At 39.4% G+C, this 23,212-nt stretch overlaps 1 protein-coding gene across 4 annotated transcripts in view; it reads right to left on the reverse strand.

Moving 5' to 3' along the window:
* Positions 1-23,212, reverse strand: part of LOC134657462 (protein phosphatase PP2A 55 kDa regulatory subunit) — a 75,517-nt gene that overhangs the window by 1,456 nt on the left and 50,849 nt on the right. For 3 of the 4 annotated variants that reach the window (XM_063513022.1, XM_063513026.1, XM_063513024.1), the window contains 9 exons: positions 17,789-17,943; positions 12,611-12,811; positions 8,622-8,758; positions 4,986-5,160; positions 3,415-3,478; positions 2,785-2,932; positions 2,181-2,259; positions 1,852-1,979; positions 981-1,110 (listed from right to left, as the gene is read on the reverse strand). In XM_063513022.1, the coding sequence (XP_063369092.1) occupies positions 981-1,110; positions 1,852-1,979; positions 2,181-2,259; positions 2,785-2,932; positions 3,415-3,478; positions 4,986-5,160; positions 8,622-8,758; positions 12,611-12,811; positions 17,789-17,943 (1,217 nt within the window). Of the gene's footprint in view, positions 1-980; positions 1,111-1,851; positions 1,980-2,180; positions 2,260-2,784; positions 2,933-3,414; positions 3,479-4,985; positions 5,161-8,621; positions 8,759-12,610; positions 12,812-17,788; positions 17,944-20,622; positions 20,827-23,212 lie in introns of those variants that run through there. The other variant, XM_063513023.1, reaches the window with a different exon arrangement.

Consider the following 23,212-nt stretch of genomic DNA (forward strand, 5'->3'; position numbering starts at 1 on the left):
GTGTGGTCTGTGCATACATCATATAATATTAAATATTTATACATTTGCTAGAAATTTATATACCTACTCATAATCGTAAACACTACCAAACTCTAAAGGACGAAGGCAAATATTTGGTACCTACTTACTAGCAGAGCAGAATAAACTAGGTTCAGGGAGGATTATTTTATTTATCTTAAAATATAATATAATTTCCATTACTTTCGAAAAAAGCTTTTAAACCTTATTTACTCATATCTCCAGAATCACACATCACCCGACCTTATTCCATTTTACGACACGTACCCGCGATTCTCGCGAATATATCATACCGCCTGAAGATACATCTTAACGGCATCTGAAGATATAGATAACACGATTTACCGCCAGATGAAATTATCTCGTGAAATATTTATCAGGCCCATTGTGCCGTAAAATAAATTAAATGGGTTTTATAGAAGTCTTCTTCGAGACCACACGGGGACAATGCCGTCCTCGAAACGTCGGAGGTAAATTTAAAAACTTAATTATACGCGATTAAGTCTCGTTTAGTAAATAAAAATCGTGAAAGTTTAAATCTGATGACACTTAGAGACATTTACATCTCTAAATAATTTTAGATTATAGTTTTGTATCTTTGTGTTCTTTTTTTCAATACTATTGTTATAGCGTTTTTTTGTTGTAATTCGACATTTAGAGACTTTATACATCTCTATGTAATACTTTAGTTTGATTTTATATTTGCGGCTTAGAAAGTTGTATTTTATAATTGTAGATGTGTTTTTTTTTTGCTGTATGTAAATTCCATGTTGACGTGTAAAAGTGCCCTTGTGGCCTATTTGCTGAATAAATGTTGAGGTTTGATGTTGATGATGATGTTTAATCAGTGTTTTCTTGGAAGCACCTGGTAAAAGTGGTAAACAGTACATAAATTCGGTGTAGTGGTACTAGTGTGTGTGTGTGTGTGTGTGTGTGTGTGTGTGTGTGTGTGTGTATGTCACCTTCTTCCTCTTGGCGGTGGTGGCGACGCGGCGCGGGCGCAGCGGCTGGCGCGGGCGCGCGGCCGCGTCGCGCGCGGCCTCCAGCGTCAGCTCCCCGCGGCGGCCCCCAGAGCAGGCGCGCTCGAACACCCTAGGGAAATAATGACACATTAGCATCGGTCGAAGGCAAACGTCGATATTCAACGATTGCTAACCGGCCGTTAATGGTACACAGTTAGTTAAAAACACAGACAAAACATCTAGACTGAGCATAGTAACGCTACCCCCTCTGCCACTATATACGGTAGTTTTACTCCAACTTCGAGTCAAAGTGTCAGAATCCTGTGCCGTGATTGGTCCGTGTCTGAACGGACCGATCACGGCACGGGACTCGCTCACCTCGTCCCCCGCACCCCAGTGTTTTTGGCAGCATCGGTTTCATGAAATAATTGCTCTAAACTCCGTCTAGAGGACTCCTAGTCTATGGGTAAAAATGCCCATAAACGGCCTACAAAAACGACGGAGCGAACCATCGTCATAATCCGAGGAACTAATTTATTATTATACATCCACTTCTTAAAAGGATAGTGAAGCGAAACAGGCGGAGCAAAGAAACACGCACAAAACGGATAAAAAAGAATGAACGTAGCTCCAAATAACTGATTCGCGAGACCGAAATGATCCCATAAATGTTCCATGAACAAAGTTTTGCACGGAACACTAAAAACGGCTATGCAAAAATAGCACTAATCTGAAAAAACCGTTGTATGAGCCGGTCATGAGCCGCTGGTCGTCCCCGCTCCGGCAGCACTCGAACTTGTCGAAAATGCAGTCATTTTCGTACAGCGAGCACAACTTCGACCGCAGACACATACTAAACCTAGATACTAACCTGAAGAAACCGTTGTATGAGCCGGTCATGAGCCGCTGGTCGTCCCCGCTCCAGCAGCACTCGAACTTGTCGAAGATGCAGTCATTTTCGTACAGCGAGCACAGCTTCGACCGTAAATACTCGTGCACCTAAAATTAAAAAACAATCTTACAATAAAATAAACCTACCACTTGATTTTCAACTTAAACCAAACGTATGAAGACTAATTTCCTTCCCACACATCGTTAATAAAATAAAAATAACCATCAACATCTCTGCCATATTATTTTCACCGAAACTAAATCGATAACTAAGTAAAGCTTATAAATTCACGTCAAAATAACACTTACTGGATATGTTTCTACTGGTTTCGTTTCCATTCTAAGATCCCATACTTTTAAACCTAAATAATCTCTTGACATCATATATCTGAAACAAACAGAAAATAAGTTTTTAATAAAAAAAGGTTAATGTACAAAAAGGAAGGGAATTACAATTTGGTGCCGTGACCAGGATCTTACTTATTTTTGACGATTTTTATTTTATTTATTTCCGAGACTAAAAGTACTAGTCAAAGTTCTATTTTCTCATTCTTCCACGTATCCGCATTCAGCCATATCTCCTACAGTACTGATTTCAGATTCATCTGCTAATTTCTCTTGTATGATGGGCCTTAGCATTCTAAGGCTCATCATTAATGCTAAACGCAGGGATACTGTTTCTCGTGTTTTTATTTCTATGTACAATAAAGTATATACTTTTACATACCATCACGCTATTCACGCTCCGCGATTGTTACGCCATTTACGGTTTAAGCTAAATTGGACATTCCATAGCGTAAGTTTGGACAACCAATTTAGGTAGGACCCTAAATGTAGTAACAATTTCGTGTGGTGACTGTTCATACGTAAATGCAATTTCTCCCTCCAAATGAAATAGTGTTATGCCACTCACCGTCCCGAGTTGCTGAGCTTGACATCGGATATGGACGAGATGATCTCCGAGAAGAAGGAACGCGCATGTGGGTCCTCTGGTTCCTCGAAGAGCTTGGCGTGGCGGTCGCACAGCGCCGCGGCTCGCATGTCGCACAGCCTTATTGTACCTTAACACACGCAAACATATTAATATTATAGTTAACCCAAATGACCTACTAAAGCAGTGGTTCCTAACCTTTTCAGTCCGGTTACCCCTATGACTAACTAGGGAACCTGATTTTACTCCTCCTCCCAATGTGGTAATAAAAAATAAAACGTGTACGTTTGTTGTATTGTTAAATTAGGTTAGCTTATTACCCCCGTAAAATACCAGTTTTACCCCCACGGGGGTAATTACCCCCAGGTTAGGAACCACTGTACTAAAGTGTCATTCTATGGAACTTGCTAACTATGTAAACAAAAGTCACTAGTAAATTCATAATTCAGAGACAATTTCAATATGATATGGCGGTTTGTTTACATAGTTAGCAAGTTCCATAGAATGACACTTTACATTACTAATTACTGACTGTACGGAACAAGCATTTATAAAATATTGTATGCCCACAACGGGAAGTTGTGGATACTATAGTACTATTAGAATACTCACCCTTACTACTAGAATATACAAAGAGATTGCATTCAGTCGGATGAAACTCTGCAGCGGTGATCACCTGAAAAAAGATAATAACTGTTTAAAATCACTCCCTCGCTTAATTACGATATATAATAGAATATTATTCTAATACATATAGATCTAGTGATGTCATTTGGTGCCACATTTTGTGACATTTTTGTTTGGCTCTGAGATTTATTTTATTATACATCAGTGCAAAGCCCACAAGTACCTTTTGCGTTTTGAAGGAAATCTTCCCAACCGATTCTGACTTGGTCATTCTGAAAGGCGCGTGTCCTCGTGTGTTTTCATCTTATATAGAAAAAAAAAATCTGTTTCCTCTTTACCTCTGTAAGCTCCTCCATATTGGCAGGCTTGATGTCGACGATGATGAAGCTCTGGTCCGTGATCTCCAGGTGCCACAGGTTAAAATAATAAGTTAAGGTTATAATATAGCGACTCCGACTTGGCCATCCTGATATATACATGACCCTGTGTGTTTCCTCTTCAATAGAAATTGTATAGTCTCCTACCTCTGTAAGCTACTCCATATTGGCAGGCTTGATGTCCACGATGTTGAAGCTCTGGTCCGTGATCTCCAGGTGCCACAGGTTAAACTTATAATATAGCGACTCCGACTTGGCCATCCTGATATATACATGACCCTGTGTTTTCTCTTCAATAGAAAGTGTATAGTCTCCTACCTCTGTAAGCTCCTCCATATTGGCAGGCTTGATGTCCACGATGTTGAAGCTCTGGTCCGTGATCTCCAGGTGCCACAGGTTAAACTTATAATATAGCGACTCCGACTTGGCCATCCTGATATATACATGACCCTGTGTTTTCTCTTCAATAGAAAGTGTATAGTCTCCTACCTCTGTAAGCTCCTCCATATTGGCAGGCTTGATGTCCACGATGTTGAAGCTCTGGTCCGTGATCTCCAGGTGCCACAGGTTAAACTTATAATATAGCGACTCCGACTTGGCCATCCTGATATATACATGACCCTGTGTGTTTCCTCTTCAATAGAAATTGTATAGTCTCCTACCTCTGTAAGCTCCTCCATATTGGCAGGCTTGATGTCCACGATGTTGAAGCTCTGGTCCGTGATCTCCAGGTGCCACAGGTTAAACTTATAATATAGCGACTCCGACTTGGCCATCCTGATATATACATGACCCTGTGTGTTTCCTCTTCAATAGAAATTGTATAGTCTCCTACCTCTGTAAGCTACTCCATATTGGCAGGCTTGATGTCCACGATGTTGAAGCTCTGGTCCGTGATCTCCAGGTGCCACAGGTTAAACTTATAATATAGCGACTCCGACTTGGCCATCCTGATATATACATGACCCTGTGTTTTCTCTTCAATAGAAAGTGTATAGTCTCCTACCTCTGTAAGCTCCTCCATATTGGCAGGCTTGATGTCCACGTTGTTGAAGCTCTGGTCCGTGATCTCCAGGTGCCACAGGTTAAACTTATAATATAGCGACTCCGGCTTGGCCATCCTGATATATACATGACCCTGTGTGTTTTCTCTTCAATAGAAAGTGTATAGTCTCCTACCTCTGTAAGCTCCTCCATATTGGCAGGCTTGATGTCCACGATGTTGAAGCTCTGGTCCGTGATCTCCAGGTGCCACAGGTTGATGCGCAGGTCGTCCGCGGACAGGTACGTCTCCTGGTCAGAGTTGAGCGAGATCGAGTTTATGTGGTAGGTGTGCGCGTTCGCGAATATCCGCCTGGAATGCAAAAAGGGATATATTACATTTACAGCGTTCACTTGTATCTAGGCAAAACGCGGGTCACTCACTTTTTCGTGAGAATTTTGGAGCGATTATTTTCATAAATAATTAAGTAGTGGCCCTGTGAGTTTTATACCTTAACACATTAATTGCCACCCAGCCAAACAAGACATCCGCGTCAGGCCACAAAAATGTCGTCATATAATGCTGTAGTACCACGATCCCGACTATCGGGTCGCCCGGCCTGGGAACGGAATCATGGAATACCCGATAGTCGGGTTTTCGGCACTGAATGTGTTAATGATCACTAAATAAAAAATAGGGACATGACGAAAGCAGACGTGTCTCACTCCGCGATTTCGTCGCTTTGCTACAGGTAGCTAAAAATACATCCGTTCGGCCCCAATTTTGGGGAAAGGCATAAGCCGCGCGTGGCGCTGTCGCCACCTAGCGGCCATATCTGTGCTGATCGTAACAGACACGTTTTGTTAGAGAGCGAGTCTTCTGTACTTTATTATTATTTATTCTGTGACGAAAGTAAGTTTTTGCTACAACCTAAAATAATTATTGTAGACATCCTGAAGACTATAACGAGAGACTAAACTATAACAGTTTTCTATTAAATTTTAAACTGTAATGTAAATCTGCATATCATATTCCCTGCTTTAATTATGACGCATATAAACGATATAGATGCATATAATACATCAGACGGTGTATGATTACACGACACCAACGCAATAAAAACCTTAATACACAATTGACGTCACACGGATGACTTAATTCGTGCATTTATTGATAACAAAATATGCCTACTTATAAACAAATCAAGTTTGCCGCGTTTGTTTGGCAGATAAGACTGATATAAATTAATAAAATATTCATGCCAATTGTTATCTGCACTTGGAATGTTATTAAATAAGTCATAAAAAATTGATAACCACAATTGAGCCAATCAAATTGAGATAGGAATACCCCTTCTTTATATCTCTTTTATTCGGAATGATCAGATTGGCGTGGCAGTTAGTAACAACCTTGTTTGTTCAACCAATGTCCTCAAACCCAATTAGGTACATATATATCGTGTACTATCGTCGAAATGAAACTGACCATTCAAAAACATTGCAACACAGACAAGACATCCTCTAGACTGAGCATAGTAACGCTACCCCCTCTGCCACTATATACGGTAGTTTTACTCCATCTTCGAGTCAAAGTGTCAGAATCCCGTGCCGTGATTGGTCCGTGTCTTTGAACGGACCAATCACGGCACGGGATTCGCTCACCTCGTCCCCCCGCACCCCCGTATTTTTGGCAGCATCGCATGAAATAATTGCTCTAAACTCCGTTTAGAGGATTCCTAGTCTATGCATTGCAATGAGACGTCTAAAAGAGTATGTTAAGTGCATTGCTATCAATTATTCGTAATAATCTGAGTTGCTTTACAATACACAAGCTGGTCGTGCCTTAGCTTACTTGAGCAAATACGATCAGCGTTTGAGTGAAATAAATCTTCAATGATAAGATGATGAAAACATGTTTATGCTTTAAGTTGCCGTTTCTTTGACGTTTTATCAATGGCATGGCAGTATTGGCAGTGATTATAGCTAGATAGCACGATAAAAACGGGAAAAAGCAGATTTTCTGATACTCGACCAAATACAAATGTTTTATCTGATCTTTGTGATAAGTTGATAACGTGGCTTCACTGCATAGTATAAAACAAAGTCGCTTCCCGCTGTCTGTCTGTCCCTATGTATGCTTAGATCTTTAAAACTACGCAACGGATTTTGATGCGGTTTTTAAATAGATAGAGTGATTCAAGAGGAAGGTTTATGTATAATTTGTTAACCAATGCGCAGCCGGGGCGGGTAGCTAGTATAGTTATAAGTCATTAACATATATATATCTCAGGACTAGCCTGGCAATAAGAATGGAGCATGAATGGGGCCAGTGCAGCGGTGTGAAAACGCTGCAACGCGATTGGTTGATGAGTTCGCATCACGCGCGCGCGGCCGCGCGATTGGTCGCAACTAGTTGCGTTAGACTACACGATTGGCTCGAATTCAAGAGTAACACCGCTGAACTAGTACCATTTTTAGTGCACGTAAGGCCAGTCCTGAGATATAAGTCAGTGTTATAAGCAGGGATGTCGCGGATGCCGATTTTTTGACATCCGCGGACGGGGATTTTTAAAGGCTCACATCCGCATGCGGATATCAAGATAGGTACATAAAAAACGTAAAATATTACATTTTAGTAATTTTTATTTCAAATAACCGGCCAAATGCGAATCGGAATCGCGTTCCAAGGGTTCCGTATAGTCCCACTCCAGCTTGACTGCTCATTTCTAATAGGTTTTTACGGCTAATGACTGACCTAGCAGTCTAGCACTTACACAGATGCTAAGACGTTCCTGTACCGACCTGTTCCGCATCCGCATTAAACTCCGCATCGATTTTATGCGGATGCGGATGTTGAAAATAAGGCTTAGCACGCACTGCGGTTTTTTTCTTGCGGTTGCGGTCAGAATGTAGCAAGTTGCGTGCGTGCGCTTATAAGAATGCCGTACGTTACATTTTTTGCGGTAGCGGAACCGCTTTTTAAAAACCGCAGTGCGTGCTAAGCCTAATGCGGGAGTTCCGCGGTTGCGGATATTCGCGACATCCCTGGTACTGACCAGGGATGTTGCGGATGCAGATTTTTTGATGCGGATGTCAAGATTAGGTACTTAGAAAACGTCAAATATTACATTTTTAGTATTTTTTTATTAAAAAAAAACGAAATGTTTAGTATTTGAGCAAGAATATTGGTGCGTTATATTTAATAAACAGTAACTTGGCCGACTTTTCTGGATCTAGACGATTTCGTTATAGGTAATGACGAAATTACCTAGCGCTTACGCCGCCGCTAAGACGCTCCTGTACCGACTTGTTCGACATCCGCATCCGCATAAGCTGCGCATCGACTTTATGCGGATGCGGATGTTGAAAATAATGCGGAAGTTCCGCGGTTGCGGATATTCGCAACATGCCTGGTACTGACCTGGAGGAGGCCTCGACCATGGGTAAAAACGGGACCCTATTATTAAGACTCCGCTGTCCGTCCGTCCGTCCGTCTGTCACCAGGCTGTATCTCACGAACCGTGATAGCTAGACAGTTGAAATTTTCACAGATGATGTATTTCTGTTGCCGCTATAACAACAAATACTATAAAAACAGAATAAAATAAAGATTTAAGTGGGGCTCCCATACAACAAACGTGATTTTTGACCGAAGTTAAGCAACGTCGGGCGGGGTCAGTACTTGGATGGGTGACCGTTTTTTTTGCTTGTTTTGCTCTATTTTTTGTTGATGGCGCGGAACCCTCCGTGCGCGAGTCCGTCTCGCACTTGGCCGGTTTTTAGTGCACGTAAGGCCAGTCCTGAGATATAAGTCAGTGTTATAGGTGAGCTGACCTGGAGGATGCCTCGACCATGGGTTCGGCGGGCCGCCACGTGGGCACGCGCAGCTGCGTGATGCGCGCCGGGTCCCGCGCGCGACCGCTCTCCTCGCGCGTGTTGTAACCGGTCACGCGCTTATCACGCTCCGACACCTGCAATATTTTTTTTTTTATTAAAAATGGGCTTACTCATGGCCACAGACTAGCCGAGGCGAAGACGTGGCCTACGATGGAGCGAGTCTGCCCAGAAAGTGCCTGTTCACCCTTGATTTGAAGGAATATACAGGAATAACTCAATATTTTCAAGGTTGTCTGGAAGAGATCGCTCTTAATTTAATTTAATTTAGAAATTTAATTCAGGCAACAAGGCCCATATTACAAATACCTTACAGGCTAACGTACATATGTATTTTATAAACTTAAAATTAAACACTAGTTATTTAGTCGATAAAACGGCGTGGCTCCGTTGCATCGGCTGCTCCTGGTCGGATTCGGCAGTTTGCCCCGGAACCTCCGAAACACGACACCCTTCGGCCAGAAGTCGGCGCACTCGATGGTCCCCTGCAGCGGTCGCGGCACGCGCACCACAAAAGAGTTGAAGTGCACGTAAAGTGTCATTCAATAGAACTTGCGAACTTTGTAAACAAAAGTTACTAGTAATTTGACATTCAGTGTCAATTTTAGTATGGCGGTTTGTTTACATAGTTAGCAAATTCTATTGAGTGACACTATAGTGGCGCGATCGAAGCGGGAACACCCTCAGCGTGTAACCGGTCTTCTGGTGCACATACTCCACCACTTCAGCAGCCGTGGCGGTGTAATGCAAGCGCGATACGTACAGCCTGTCCGTACCCCCAGACCCGAAAACTAATTTTGTCGTTGTCTCCCAGTATGGCTCACATTTGAGCCACTGGGAGTTAAGTGGGAGGTTTTGAAAATCGTGGGAAATCTGGAAAATTTATTTACGGCTAGATATGAGCGCCGATAGGCATTTAGCCGGCGGCGGCGCGCCGGTCAAAATTGGTCGGCGGCGGCGGCGAATCGGCGGCGTGGCCTTGAAACACCTTCGATTAATGAAAAAAGAAGTCAAACCAAAATTTTACCGAAAAAACATGTTTTTTGCTGTAAGAAAGTTATGAAATAAATGCATTTTTTATTTTCAAGGATAATTTATTGAATAATGGTACGAAAAAAATTGATATCGTATAAACTGTTGATAAGCGGTATCGCGCGGCATCAGAGGCGGTCTTAATCTTGGCGAGGCTCTGGCCGGAAGATCTTAGCGCGGCCCTTATTTTTTGTGCTAAGTTAAAAATTGCGGATTGACTGTATCAGGGAAACGTCTTGTCGACAGTCCAAAGAAAATCGAGCTCCGTCATTAACCAATATCGATTCAATAAAACCGATTTATGTCAAAAAGTGAGGCCCAACGCCGAACTCCAAGTAACACCGAAGACTTGATTTCGACGATTCCCAATGCGAGGCCAGAGGATAAACTGCAGGTAAGCATACAGCTAAGAATCTAACGCCAAGTGTAAGCTTGGCTGACGGCCGAACGCCTGGAGCGCCGATTGCGGCGCGCTTCTGTGCGAGGCCGTGCTGCAAGAGAGCAGAGCGAGGGCGCAGGCCGATAAAGACTGAAGCCACAGTGTTAAAGATCTGGAGCTTTCCTGCGGGCACATTCGTGCGACGCCAAAGGCCGAGCTGCAATGGAGCTAAGATCGGATAAGGACCAATGCTCAAGCGTTTTAAAACAGGCCGAAAGTTGAGCTCCAAACACGGTCAAAAACTTGCAGGTTCAGATAGCGGCTTAATTCCATGCGAGCGATGCAAGGCCAAAGATTGAGCTGCGAGAGAGCAAAGCTTGAAATTTGAACAGTGGCCAAGTTTAATTGACACCCGATTCCGACGCCCTTCCATGTGAAGCCAACGGCCGGACATTTGGACGTGGAAACGCTTAATATCTCAAAATTAACCCCATTTTATACCTTTTAAAAGACGTTAAAATTGATATTAAATAATTTCGTTTCCCCAAGAGTAGTAGCGCGATTCCTAGACAGATAAGTTTGCATTTGCCTTCGATATTTTTGAATTATATGGGCCTTAAATACCTTTTGAATGCCTATAAACTATTCGAAGTGGCGCCGTTAATGATCTAAACTCGATTAAAAATATATTATCTGATTCTGAAAGTAGTAGTAACTACCAAGGTCACGCCGATGCCACGCCGATAGCGCAGCGTCGGCGGCGGCGGCGCGAAAATTTTGTCGGCGGCGGCGGCGCGCCGGCGCGGCGCTCATATCTATTTACGGCTCATATTTGAGCCCTTGGGATATGATAGGTTAAGCGATAAGACCGCCTGTTGTTACCTCTATTGTCTTTATGTTACTGTACATTTATTGTAAACTACGAGTTAGGTGAGGTGTGCAACAAAGAGTATTATATTGTATTTTATTTTATGATCGAATTTAAAACTGTTGTGAGACATACTATGACCCTAGGAGACCTAGGCTCTCCGAAACATGTCGCGCGAGTGACTTAAAACAAGTGAGTCTAAACCATAAAATTATTAAATATTTTATGGGTAACACAAATTGCGACAGTCTTATGTTTTGCCTTGGAATTTCGACCTTTGCTCATTAAGGCCGGAAATTCTTAGCGATCGAAGTAGTTTCCGTTCTTAAAATTAAACTCGGGATTTTTACTAAACTTACAAGAGACTACTAAAGAAAACAATATTTTAAGACGTAAGTCCCTAAAGTGTGGAAACTATACATTTTACAAATCTAAATAAATAGTAATAAATTTTGATAAGGGGCTGTTCATAAATTACGTCATCTATTTTTGACGGTTTTTGACCCCCCCCCCCCTAATATCATCCAAAAATCATGCTTCGAATGACCCCGTTTCCTCCGACGTCGTGCTACCATCATCCGATGTCCAGACCCCCCTGGACAATGACGTAATTTATGAATAGCCCCTAAGTCAAAATGACTTTGGTAAAAATCATAATCAGATTAAATTTACTTGAGAATCTCATAAGCAACAAGCAAGGTGGTTTAACAGTTAGCAAAGAAAATGAAAACTAGGAGAGCGTGGGTATTTAAATAGTGGTGCCGTGACCAGGATTTTCATATAAAAGAAAGCATTAATTAACCCTATCTCGTCTAGTTGCACTTGGTGGTTTACAAATGGTTATATATGTTGCATTTTAAGGGTCTTTATATTTAATTTAACCTATCGTGGCGCGTCATTGTGAACCTTGTCGGAATGCACGAAGGTTAATATTGCGCTATAACCGCGCGCGTAAATTGACGTCTTTGGCGGTCACAGAGTTAATTGGACATACGCGAATCTTAGGAAAAAAGCTAGGTTTCCTGACATGACAGAAATTTATTAATTTCCGCTACCTAAAGGTTGTCTGGAAGAGATCGCTCTTTAGCGATAAGACCGCCTGTTGTTTAACCTCTTCATTTCTGTATTATTTGTATTCTTTTCTGTAATGAGGTGTGCAATAAATGGCTGTATATCTTGGCTGTAGCTGTAAACGTATACTTAGTGTTTGCCTGAATAAAGAATAAAGAGTATTTGTATTGTATTGTAATCTTATCTTATTGTTTTCGGGGGCCCTTACGGATACACTTCGACCCATAGGGATCTTTTGTGCAATTACCCCTTAGAGAAGATCCGTCAACTACTCAAGAGCTTTTCCCAACATATCTATGTGTCGGATGATGGAGCTCATGGGTAGTGTTTTAAAGTCCTTTGGTTCCAGATATCCTGCTCCAAAGTCCTTTATTCTTTGTCTGGCGAGGGCGACATTCACACATTAAGTGTTTCACTGTCTCTTCCTCTTCGCCACACATACGACAATCGGTGTTGTCAGAGTGTCCCATCTTGCCCAGAATTCCTTTGACCCCGTAATGGCCAGTAAACACCCCCGTTACGATTTGGAGTTGTCTTTTGCTAAGTTTCCAAAGCTTTTTGCGTCTATGAGAGTCTCACCTTCCATAGTTTAATAGTCTTGTCGTTAGTGGATAGCAGGAAGTGTGCTTGGTTCTTGCGCTTGAGCCACCGTATCTTGTTTATCTTCTCCTCGATCTCGAGCGACTTGAGGTAGTCGAACTCTGGCTCGTGGGACTGGAATGTCGAGTACACGTTGTACTCTCCCTTCTTGGGCACGCACTGTTTCGATGCTGGGTCCCTCTGAAACAAAAACAATACCACAGATAAATAATACATAGGTACAAAAGATTCACTCTCTAACAAAACGCGTATTACGACAGATATGGCCGCTAGGTGGAGCAAGCGCGAGCAGGCGTCCGTTCCGTAGCGGTGCGCGGCAACTACTATGGCTAGCTAGACACCAAAATTGGTGCGGTGAGGGCTGCACGTACTTATAGGTACTTGTAGCGACGCGACGAAATCGCGGAGTGAGCCACGCCTGACAATACGTTAATCAATATAAGTCTCTTCTGATATTTTTTTATCAAAACCAGTCACATAGTTTTGTGTTAATTGTGTTGTATTAAGATAAGATAAAAGATAGTTTATTCAAGTAGGCATAATTACAATGCGCTTATGAACGTCAAATAAAGCTAGGTAGACCGGCTCCAACCCTACACCTCTGCCCCGAGAAGATTTAAATCCCCCCTCAATTGGAGGAGGGTATCCCAATATGGGACCGGCAACAAACTCGGCGGGACACATCTTTTCAAAAATAATTACATCTTATAATTAACAAAATGGTGGGAGTTTGCTTCGTCAATTACACTGACTTAATATAAAAGAAATAGACACACAAAGCAGAACAAAAACGTCAAGAAATGTGGATCCCAATGACGTTTCGCACCATTTGCATTGATGATAAAAACGCTTACGTACATTTTGAGTCAAGATAAATGTTTCGTACAGAAAAGAGCTTAATGTCATATGCATTAAGTGTCAAATTTGCATACATAAGTACCAACACTGTTAAAAAATTTAGTCCGATGGCACTAAACGTAACGTATTTACGTCAAGCAACGTCAAACGAGAATAATGAACGAATGGAGTCACTTTGGTACACTTGAATAGGTATTACTGTACAGAAAAACCAATTGAAGTAATAAATAAAACAAATTTAATTTAATCGGGAGTTTAAATAAAATTAATTCGTGGTTCAAATTCAAACAAATTAAATTTTTAATAAGTAAGTATACGTCTTTAAATACTAATTTCCTTGAAATAAATTCAACTTATTAAATAAAATAACTGTGTATTTTAGATCTACATTTACTCATCGCACGGGTGCACGGGGACATTTAGGTACTGATTGGTTTTTTTTTATAAAGTCCATACTTTATAAAAAAAATCGGGTTGTTCCCACTAGTTACCACCAAGTTGATATCAGTGGTAACTACTAGGATTTTTTTTTCCCACCTTTTACCACTGGTAACTACTGGGAAAAATAATTCCCACTAGTTACCACCAAAGCGAGTTGGTGGAAATAACCCAAAAAAATCCTGTGGTTGTCACTGTGTTCAGACAGGTTTAGCATTTACAGTTAGTCGATATAAGCCCTTATTGGTTGTCGGAAACAGGGAAATGGGCCGATCACACAAGTGCCGTTTTGCTTTGTTTAAAACTGCATCACCCCTATCTCTTGCTATAATTAAATAACAGTCCACTTTGCACGTCGCGTAGGTTTTCTTGGAAATCTTGAATTTAAACATAATATTATTCCTTACGAATTCCATATAAAAATAAAAATAAATATTGACCTCACATCGACTCATTAGATTTTTGTTCCTTGACATCCCTTCTTTGGTACTAACAAATTAATTTATTCAAAACCATAAAATTACCACCAAATTACATAAATTATGTAATGCTATCCAAAGAACTAACCGAAAGAAATACATTCCATCCTTTTTCCTTGTTTTATCATTGTTATTTTTACATATTTTAACGGCACATTTCGTAATTGTTGACAACTTCACATTTGAGCGTTTCAAACAAGACTAAACGAAAAAGTAACGCGTGATCTGTTTCAACGTTACTTTTGTGGGGCCATTTTTTGCGGCTGATTGGGTATCCAGTTCTTTATTCTATATCAATGGTCAATTAGCATAGTTTTACGGAAACTTATGGATATTTTAATTGAGCAATTGAATATTTATGCATGTGCCACTTTAAACCTATACGGCATTCAAGCAGTCAGTTCAGTATTTTAGTCAAGGTGACTTTTTCACTCACATGTGAAAATATTTTGTTTGTAGTTATAAACCCCTTGGCTGACTGACGCCCATTAAAGTCACTTTGTCGGAGACATCGGCTACGATCTACGATTGTATAGTTTGGGATTTAGCTTCTATTCCAAACATTTTATTTAGAATATTAAGGAAGCCGCTGAAAAGAAACATTTTTTGTCGACTGATATGAAAAAAAAAAATAGTCGTTAGCCGTTGTCAACTGTTATGACAAACGATTATGTATATATGAGAAATACAGTCAGCAGCAGAAAATGCTAAGCGGGCGAAGTGTTCAAAATTACCTTGACACGCTCTTATTTTCTTAAAGTCGCGTCAAGATCATTTTGAACACCTCGCCCGCTTAGCAACTTCTGCTGCTGACTGTACGATGAAAAGTGAATAATATGAAAGAGGGTTGAAAGAAAGAAATCCGGTATGTGGCATATCTCTTCGTAAAACAGGAGCGGATTGTAAACTAGTATGCAAACAACCAATAAAACCAAGTGCGACTGATATAAAACGCAATAAGATAAGAAAACAATCAAGACCCCACTTAAGAGGGCATCTTATCAGGAAAGAAAATATGGTCAGTACGTTTTGCAATGTCTGGTCTTTATAAATGTAAACAAAAGAATCAAACATCCATGTTAAGCCGGCGCCTTTGAAACGGATTGGAAACGGAGATAAAATCGGAATTAACAATAAAACGTTTATAGCGCGCGTGGTGAATGCTAATTCGCGTTACTGGGTCGTCGGTGTCACTGATCTGCGACAAAACGAGGATTACAGGTGAGCTTAGGGTATGTCAGTCAAAGTGTCGTCTGCAAAATCTAGGGCTCAGTAATATTAGCTTCGTAATCAGTAATTTATCTAGTGACAAGACAAAGATTGGGTATTGTTTTATTTAGGAACGAATATTTATCAATTTTATCATTACATTTATTTGTCGAAAGAGAAAGGATTATAGAACAAAGCTAAGTTTAAGGTACCTATGTCAGTCAAGAAGAGTTGTTTATTAGAGGTGGATAATTTTGCATTTGTATCTGGAGATTAGGGTTGCCAGATCGAAAAGTGCTATTATCGGGAAAAAATATATTTTTTTCGGGATTCTGGGCCTTAAGTCGGGAAAAAAAAACATCGCACCCTCACCGCAAGGTCCCACGACACGCGCGCCCTGCGGGCACGCTGACGCGCTCGACGCGGGCACAGAATAAGTAATAGTATTACGCGGGTTGCTCGCTCGCTCGACGACAGTTCGAAACTTGAAATTAATGTTTTATAACGTGAAGCTGTTTTTCGGGACAATTTTCACTTCGTCGGGAATCGGGAACACATGCTAAAATCGGCAGAATCCCGCCAAATCCCGACCATCTGGCAACCCTACTGGAGATACACAAAATCAAAATATGTTCTTTCACGACTAAGAATAGGTACATATATAAAGTATGTAAGAGAAATATTCTCTTTAGATATTTTATGATTTGGTTACTATGAGAGGCAAATCAGTTCGCATATATCTTGATAACTGAATTGTTAAGATTCGTGTACATCTATTTACTTCAGAGTTGATAACTTTTAATACTATTTAGACTCAGAGACCGAATACCGGTATATTTTTCATACAAATTAACCGGTATTCCATTTCGGTATCACGGTTGTTTATGTATATTTTTGCACTTAATTTAGCTAATCTGATCAAGCATTATCCGTACGTCAATACTATTTTATCATATCAAAGTTATATTGCGAATACTATGACATATTTTGATTTTTACTTATACCTACCGGTAAGTGTCTGTTTAGACTACGATGGATTTAATTATTCTAATGACTGTTTTAGCTGGATAACATGCTAGAATAAGAATTGTATGATTCCTTTTTTAAATCTAATAGTTACCAAACGTTTGCCTTTAATATAGACTTGCCATAAAACACGCATCTTATTAGATGCTCGCACGTTCATTTGACAACTTTATCACCCATTAACCAGTGAAACGCCGTAAAAAGATAATTGATCGCGTAAAGCTTGTTACCATTACATGGATTTGTCGTAAATAAAGTTAGCGATAATATGAAAAATACCTACTGAGCTGGTGACGAATGTATGCGTGATGTCAGTACAGATAAGGACTGATAGTGATAAGATTCTAACTAGACGTTGCTTACAAGTTCAACACGGCCAAGTTTAAAGATAAGATAATTATGCAGAAAAGTTACGTACAGAAACAAGTAATTGTAACATATCTGCTGAATTTTGTCTGCGGCTTGGTTTTTGGTATGTGGAAGCCTCAACAAGTCTAATTACATGGAATATGACAACGCGGCCTCCCTTGTCGCCAGTGGCGAGCAACTCGCCATCGTGGTTGAACACGCAGGAGATGAGGTCGACCTCTGTGACGTCACTTGACTCAAACAATTCTAATTACCTGGAATATGACACGGCCTCCGTAGCCTAGTCGGTAGTGACCCTGCCTACGAAGCTGGAGGTCCCGGGTTCGAATCCCGGTAAGGGCATTTATTTGTGTGTTCATCACAAATATTTGTTCCTTAGTTATGGTTGTTTTCTATGTATTTAAGTACTTATATGTATCTATATATTATATATATCGTCGTCTAGTGCCCACAACACAAGCCTTATGAGCTTACCGTGGGACTAGGTCGATTTGTGTAAGATTGTCCCATAATATTTATTTATTTATTATATATTATATTATTTATTTATGACAACGCGGCCTCCCTTGTCGCCGGTGGCGAGCAGCTCGCCATCGTGGTTGTAACGCAGGAGATAAGGTCGGCCTCTGTGACGTCACTTGACTCAAACAAGTCTAATTACCTGGAATATGACGACGCGGCCTCCCTTGTCGCCGATGGCGAGCAGCTCGCCATCATGGTTGAACACGCAGGAGATGAGGTCGGCCTCTGTGACGTCACTTGACTCAAGTCTAATTACCTGGAATATGACGACGCGGCCTCCCTTGTCGCCGGTGGCGAGTAGCTCGCCATCGTGGTTGAACTCCACGCAGGAGATGAGGTCGGCCTCTGTGACGTCGTCCTCGAGCGTGCCTTTCACCTGGCTGAAACACCATGTCGTCTCCCCACCATTGCCTGAAAACATAACACGTGCTAAAGCGGATCCAAGTGTTAAGGCGTGATGGGCCTAGGAGGGTTTTACCGCGAAAATAGCACACTTATTTTTCTCTTAATGGCTCTTGCATATTTGAGCAATATAGAAGCAAATACCTAGTCGAAGCAACTGGTTCCTTGTTATAACCCCTGGGCTATAGGATATGCCTGCCTCTTTTTACTATGCTAGAATATAAAACCTTGGTGACTGTCTAATTGCAATCAGATTGACGAAAAACTGTCTATTCGATTGTAAAAAAAAAATTAAATCTTGCTATTTTTTGTGTCAACAGATTTAAATCTGTAACCATTCTCGGTTTCAATAACTAACTGTCATCTTTAGGTACTTTGATAAGATATGATAAGATAACAAATAAAAGGTACCACTTTGCCGGTTACCAAGGCGCGACTGATATCCTACTTAGAAAATAGTCCTTTTATCGATATTTTACACAGGGAAATCTATTTAAAGATTTAATCATAGGTACTAAAAAGGTAAGAATAGACGTCTAGAGATAGAAGGTTCACCTTGATTTTAAGTTTGGCGTGCAGATGTGTCTGTTAAGAGGTGCTGACAGAGTGAATTAGATAATTGCTCTGGCAAATAAGTAAAGCATTGCCTTCCTTTGGCTAAATTCATGTGCCCAGAATGTTTAACAAAAGTTATCGTGTGCAATAAAGTTTTCTCAAAATCTAAGTCTGAACACTACGATTTCAAAAATATATATTTCTCATGAACTGGCTATAATAGAGAAGGTATCTAGTTACTTAAGACAAATGCAATTGAACGATAATTATGAGCAAACAGCAATTGAAATGGACTTTAGTTCAGTTCAGTATAATTGATTGATTGATACACAATGACCTTTTATCTTTATATTAGAATATACAAAAGTTATGTTATTTACTTGTGTTACGCGTTATTATTGCTTATGGTAGGTATAGTATATAATGCTGTAAAACTCCACCGAGTATTTTTTTTAATTGCAAGTTTTTTTTTATTAACAAGGAGATCAATCTTATTTTAAACTTTAATTAATACAAAAGTGCTGTAAGTATAACATTCGTGTATGTATTTAGCATCATAGCTCTCATATTTGAGCACATTCTTCAGTAAAAGCTTATTGATACTTAGATGTTATAATTTTGTCACTGGTTTAAAAAATTATAGTTGTTAATTATACCTAATTAAAACATCGAGGTCCTGTGTTATTTTTAGACTTGAGTCAATTTGCATTCCTGCAAATCTTGCAATTTAAATGTAGTGAATCAGTAAGTCACGAGTGAATAGGACTAATTTATTTTTATTGCCCCCATGATGACAAAGATAAGGATTGTTATTCCTAGGAATTGTTTGTTGTAGATAATAATCAGAATTTTAATATGTCACCTATATCTATTCTCACGTCTTCTATTATATTATATACAACTATTGGATAGAAAAATATATCAAACATCATGATCATTTGCATTCCAAAGTAGAAAGGATTAGTACTAACTAAATACAGAGATTAACAAAAGAAAATAAGTACAGTCAGTAGCAGAAGTTGCTAAGCGGGCGATATGCACAAAATTACCTTGACACGCTCTTATTCTCTTAACAATAAAGTCGCGTCAAGATCATTTTGAACACCTGACGCTCTTAGCAACTTCTGCTGCTGACTGTATGTTAGCAGTAGCACACATTGGTATAACCAGTAAAAATCAATTCACAAAAGCTGGTATTGAATGTGAATTTTTTTAATCTTATAATTTTATACCATGCTGCTGTAAATTGATTTGAATTATAAAGGAATTTATTAAAATTATTCGTAAATGCAATGTACTCTAAAAAGGTATAGAAGCTAAGTAGGATAAAAATTGGCAAAACCACACCACTTATCAACATTGAAATTAAAATTAGCAAGTTAGTTGAAAGATTATGCAACAATACTAAAGAAACTAATTTCGCAAATTATTTACATGTAGTCACATGCAATAATTTGTTACTCTTCGAAGGCCACAAAAATATGTGACACGCTTTTATGGCTCTACAAATAAGATCGTGTCAAATATTATTACGGGCTTCGTTGTGTAACATATTATTGCAGGCGACTGTACTTTGTCATACTAGCAAAAGAATCGTCCCAACAGTGATTTCCTTATCAATAAAATTAGTACTATGGTTATGTCAAGATGAAAAAAAAATCTCTTTGTATCATAATTATACTTTCAAACTGTAGTCAAAGATTTGGTTTGAGAGCCATTTTTAGTGTACCGCACAAACTTTGTTCGCGGTACACTTATGGGATCACATCGGTCTTGCAAATCAGTTAAATGTGTTTTTCTCAGAAACCGTTTAACGTAGATAGCTAAAATTTGGAACAATTATAGCAATTACCATCACTAACATTATTAAATTTCATTGTTATTGTAGACTGGATAATCTGTAGCCGCCCAGAGACCTATAAAAAGGTCTCCTGTTCAATTCTAATTTGAGTCTTTGTTTTGACAAGTCAAAATTGAATTTTTATTGGCAACGTTTGACGTCTAGGCAGCTAGAGGTTAAAAAGGCCAAAACTAAAATAGAGAAAAAATACAATTACTACTACAAATATACCTAAACTAAGAAATCATTGCTGGGTTCATAAGAGGAATAATTCTTAATTAAATTTAACATACAATCGCACACTGTGTTCCAATGGAGTCGGCACGAAGGGTTCCGCCAATTCGTAAAGTTATCATTTATCCGAATCCGATGATTCGAAAACCATGGCACTTCTTTCTTTTTCAACATTTTAACTTGTATAAAGAACCATAAGAAAATCCTAAATTTTTAATAGTACTTGAATTAACACCAGCGTTAAAATCAGTTAATTCTTACTTAATTAATTTTTTTAACAGACAACAAGTGAAGTCTCAAACACACCTAACCTACAAATGCCTTACAAAGATGTCTAACCTGTTCCTACTGTAATAGAATACTTTAAGAGATGAATACGAAACATTACACCTCTTTTGTGATGTTGGTTAATAGACAAGCAGGATTTCCAGTTACAGGTCCTGAACAGGGATAATAGGCTATGGATTATATACTGCTTATGAAAGAGTGCACCTTGTTGTAAGAAGATAAGGTCCAAATTTGTACAGTAATTTCAGGACCTACAGAAGATGGTCCGCTTTTCAGTCATTCATCAAAATATGTACACCTACTTTAGATATAATACGCGAAGTGTATCAGATAAGTACTCATATAAATAGTAGGTAACATAGTAGTAGCATCATTTTATAGGTAGACACTGCACCTGCAGTAAGTAGAGGTCTTGATTAAACTCATTAATACAATTTTCACATGTATTTAGATAAAAAAATTGTTAGTTTAGTTTTTGTTATTTAGTAAGTGAAAATCTGCTTACAAATGACTTTGTGGAAATAAACATGTTGTACCATTGTAAGTTAAGATACATGCTTGAAACAAGTTGCAATAATAAGAAGACATTTTAAGGTCTACACTGGCAAATCTGCTAACAATATTATTAATGGTACAAGACATGTGTTTAGGGTTCCATACCTCCAAAGGAAAAACGGAACCCTTATAGTTATAGGATCACTCGTGCATCTGTCTATCTGTCTGACCATTGCCATATTTTGTAATATGGGTTTTAAGACTGAAATAAATGATTTTTATTTATTTTTAATTACATATTAATCTTTGGTGATGCTCAGAAACCTAATTAGTAATCCATCAACCAGTAAATCAAAGCTCGATATGTTTTATAAAGAATATGTCACATGGAAACAAACAATTTGGCACAGAACCAAGTGGTGTCTACACATTACCAATGTAAAGAAAGACCCCTGTCCTTGTTCATGGAATAAATGTTGACAGTGTCTGTTAACTGACAATTTGTAAATTTGTTAACAATATAAGGTCCATTTGTGGTTAGTGGTGCTGAAAGATACATTAAAGCAGCTGAGGTGCTCAAAAATATCTGAACACACACTAACGCCTTGACAATAGAGGCGTGTTGCTAGGGAGGATCATAGATGTTGACTTGCATTAATACAGAGTACTGCATAGACTGCACAACTATGCATTTAGTACATACAAGATTGCAGTTCATTAATATATGACATGGCATCAATCTAAATTATGACGCGCAGGCTCAGATAACTGTCATGTAAAGGACATATGTGACGTTCCACGGGAAAAGGTACCTTATGGCACTGGGCGCTTACGTCGCATAGCACCGCAATTGTATTGGAGCCGCGTTAATAATAGCGTAGGCGCCAACCGCCATAAGGTACCTTTACCCATGGGACGTCACATATGACAATAACAATATGGTATGCATGGTATATTGTTTTGTGTGTATTTTGTTATAGGTTTCTTTTATTGGATTTACTACATCTACTGACATGTGTAAATTTATTAACACATTCATTGCCACCCAGCCAAACAAGACATCCGCGCCAGGCCACAAAAATTTATAAAGGTGTAGTACCACAATCCCGACTATTGGGTTGTCTGGCCTGGGAACAAAATCATAAAATACCCGATAGTTGGGTTCTGGGTACTGAATGTGTTAATATTACTACCACTACCTAAAGGTTGTCTGGAAAAGCATTTAAGTGATAAAACTGCCTGCCATTTTCCGCAAATTTCTCTTTTCAAGCCTGTGGTAGACCATGTCGGTCTCACATCGCTCTGTTCAGCCACCAAAAACGGTGTTTCTCTGGTGTTATACCATAACGCAAAGGCCTATGATAATGTTTACCTCTACTTGTGTTGTTGTTTTCTTTCTCTATTATATAAAGTGTACTGGCTGTCTCAAGTAGTCTCAACTGGTCTCAGTTAAAAAGAGGTGGTAGTAGCCGCTCAAGATTGCAACAAATGAAATTTCCCTTCGAGCCCTATGTCCCTAATGAGGGAAATTATCATCATCATAATCAAATGTCCCATGATATTTGGAAAATAAAGCAACTTCACTACAGCTTCATACATGATTTTCATGCTTTTAACATAGTTAGTGGTTAATTTTGGTTATTATAAAGCAAAAGTCGTAATAGTAAGTACAATTTTGTCATTTAATATTCATATTGGTAAGAAGACCATCATTAAGATAAATACAAGGTGTTTTATGCAGAATGAATAGCGGAAACCGTTTTGTAAAAAGCGCATTTACAAATGATCAGGTCATTGACTTTGTACTATCAGTTTTTAAACAACATATACAGATTTAACGTACCAGTTTATAAACAAACGAATCTC

Source organism: Cydia amplana, chromosome 20, assembly GCF_948474715.1.
Source record: "Cydia amplana chromosome 20, ilCydAmpl1.1, whole genome shotgun sequence".
Classification (NCBI taxonomy): Eukaryota; Metazoa; Arthropoda; class Insecta; order Lepidoptera; family Tortricidae; genus Cydia; species Cydia amplana.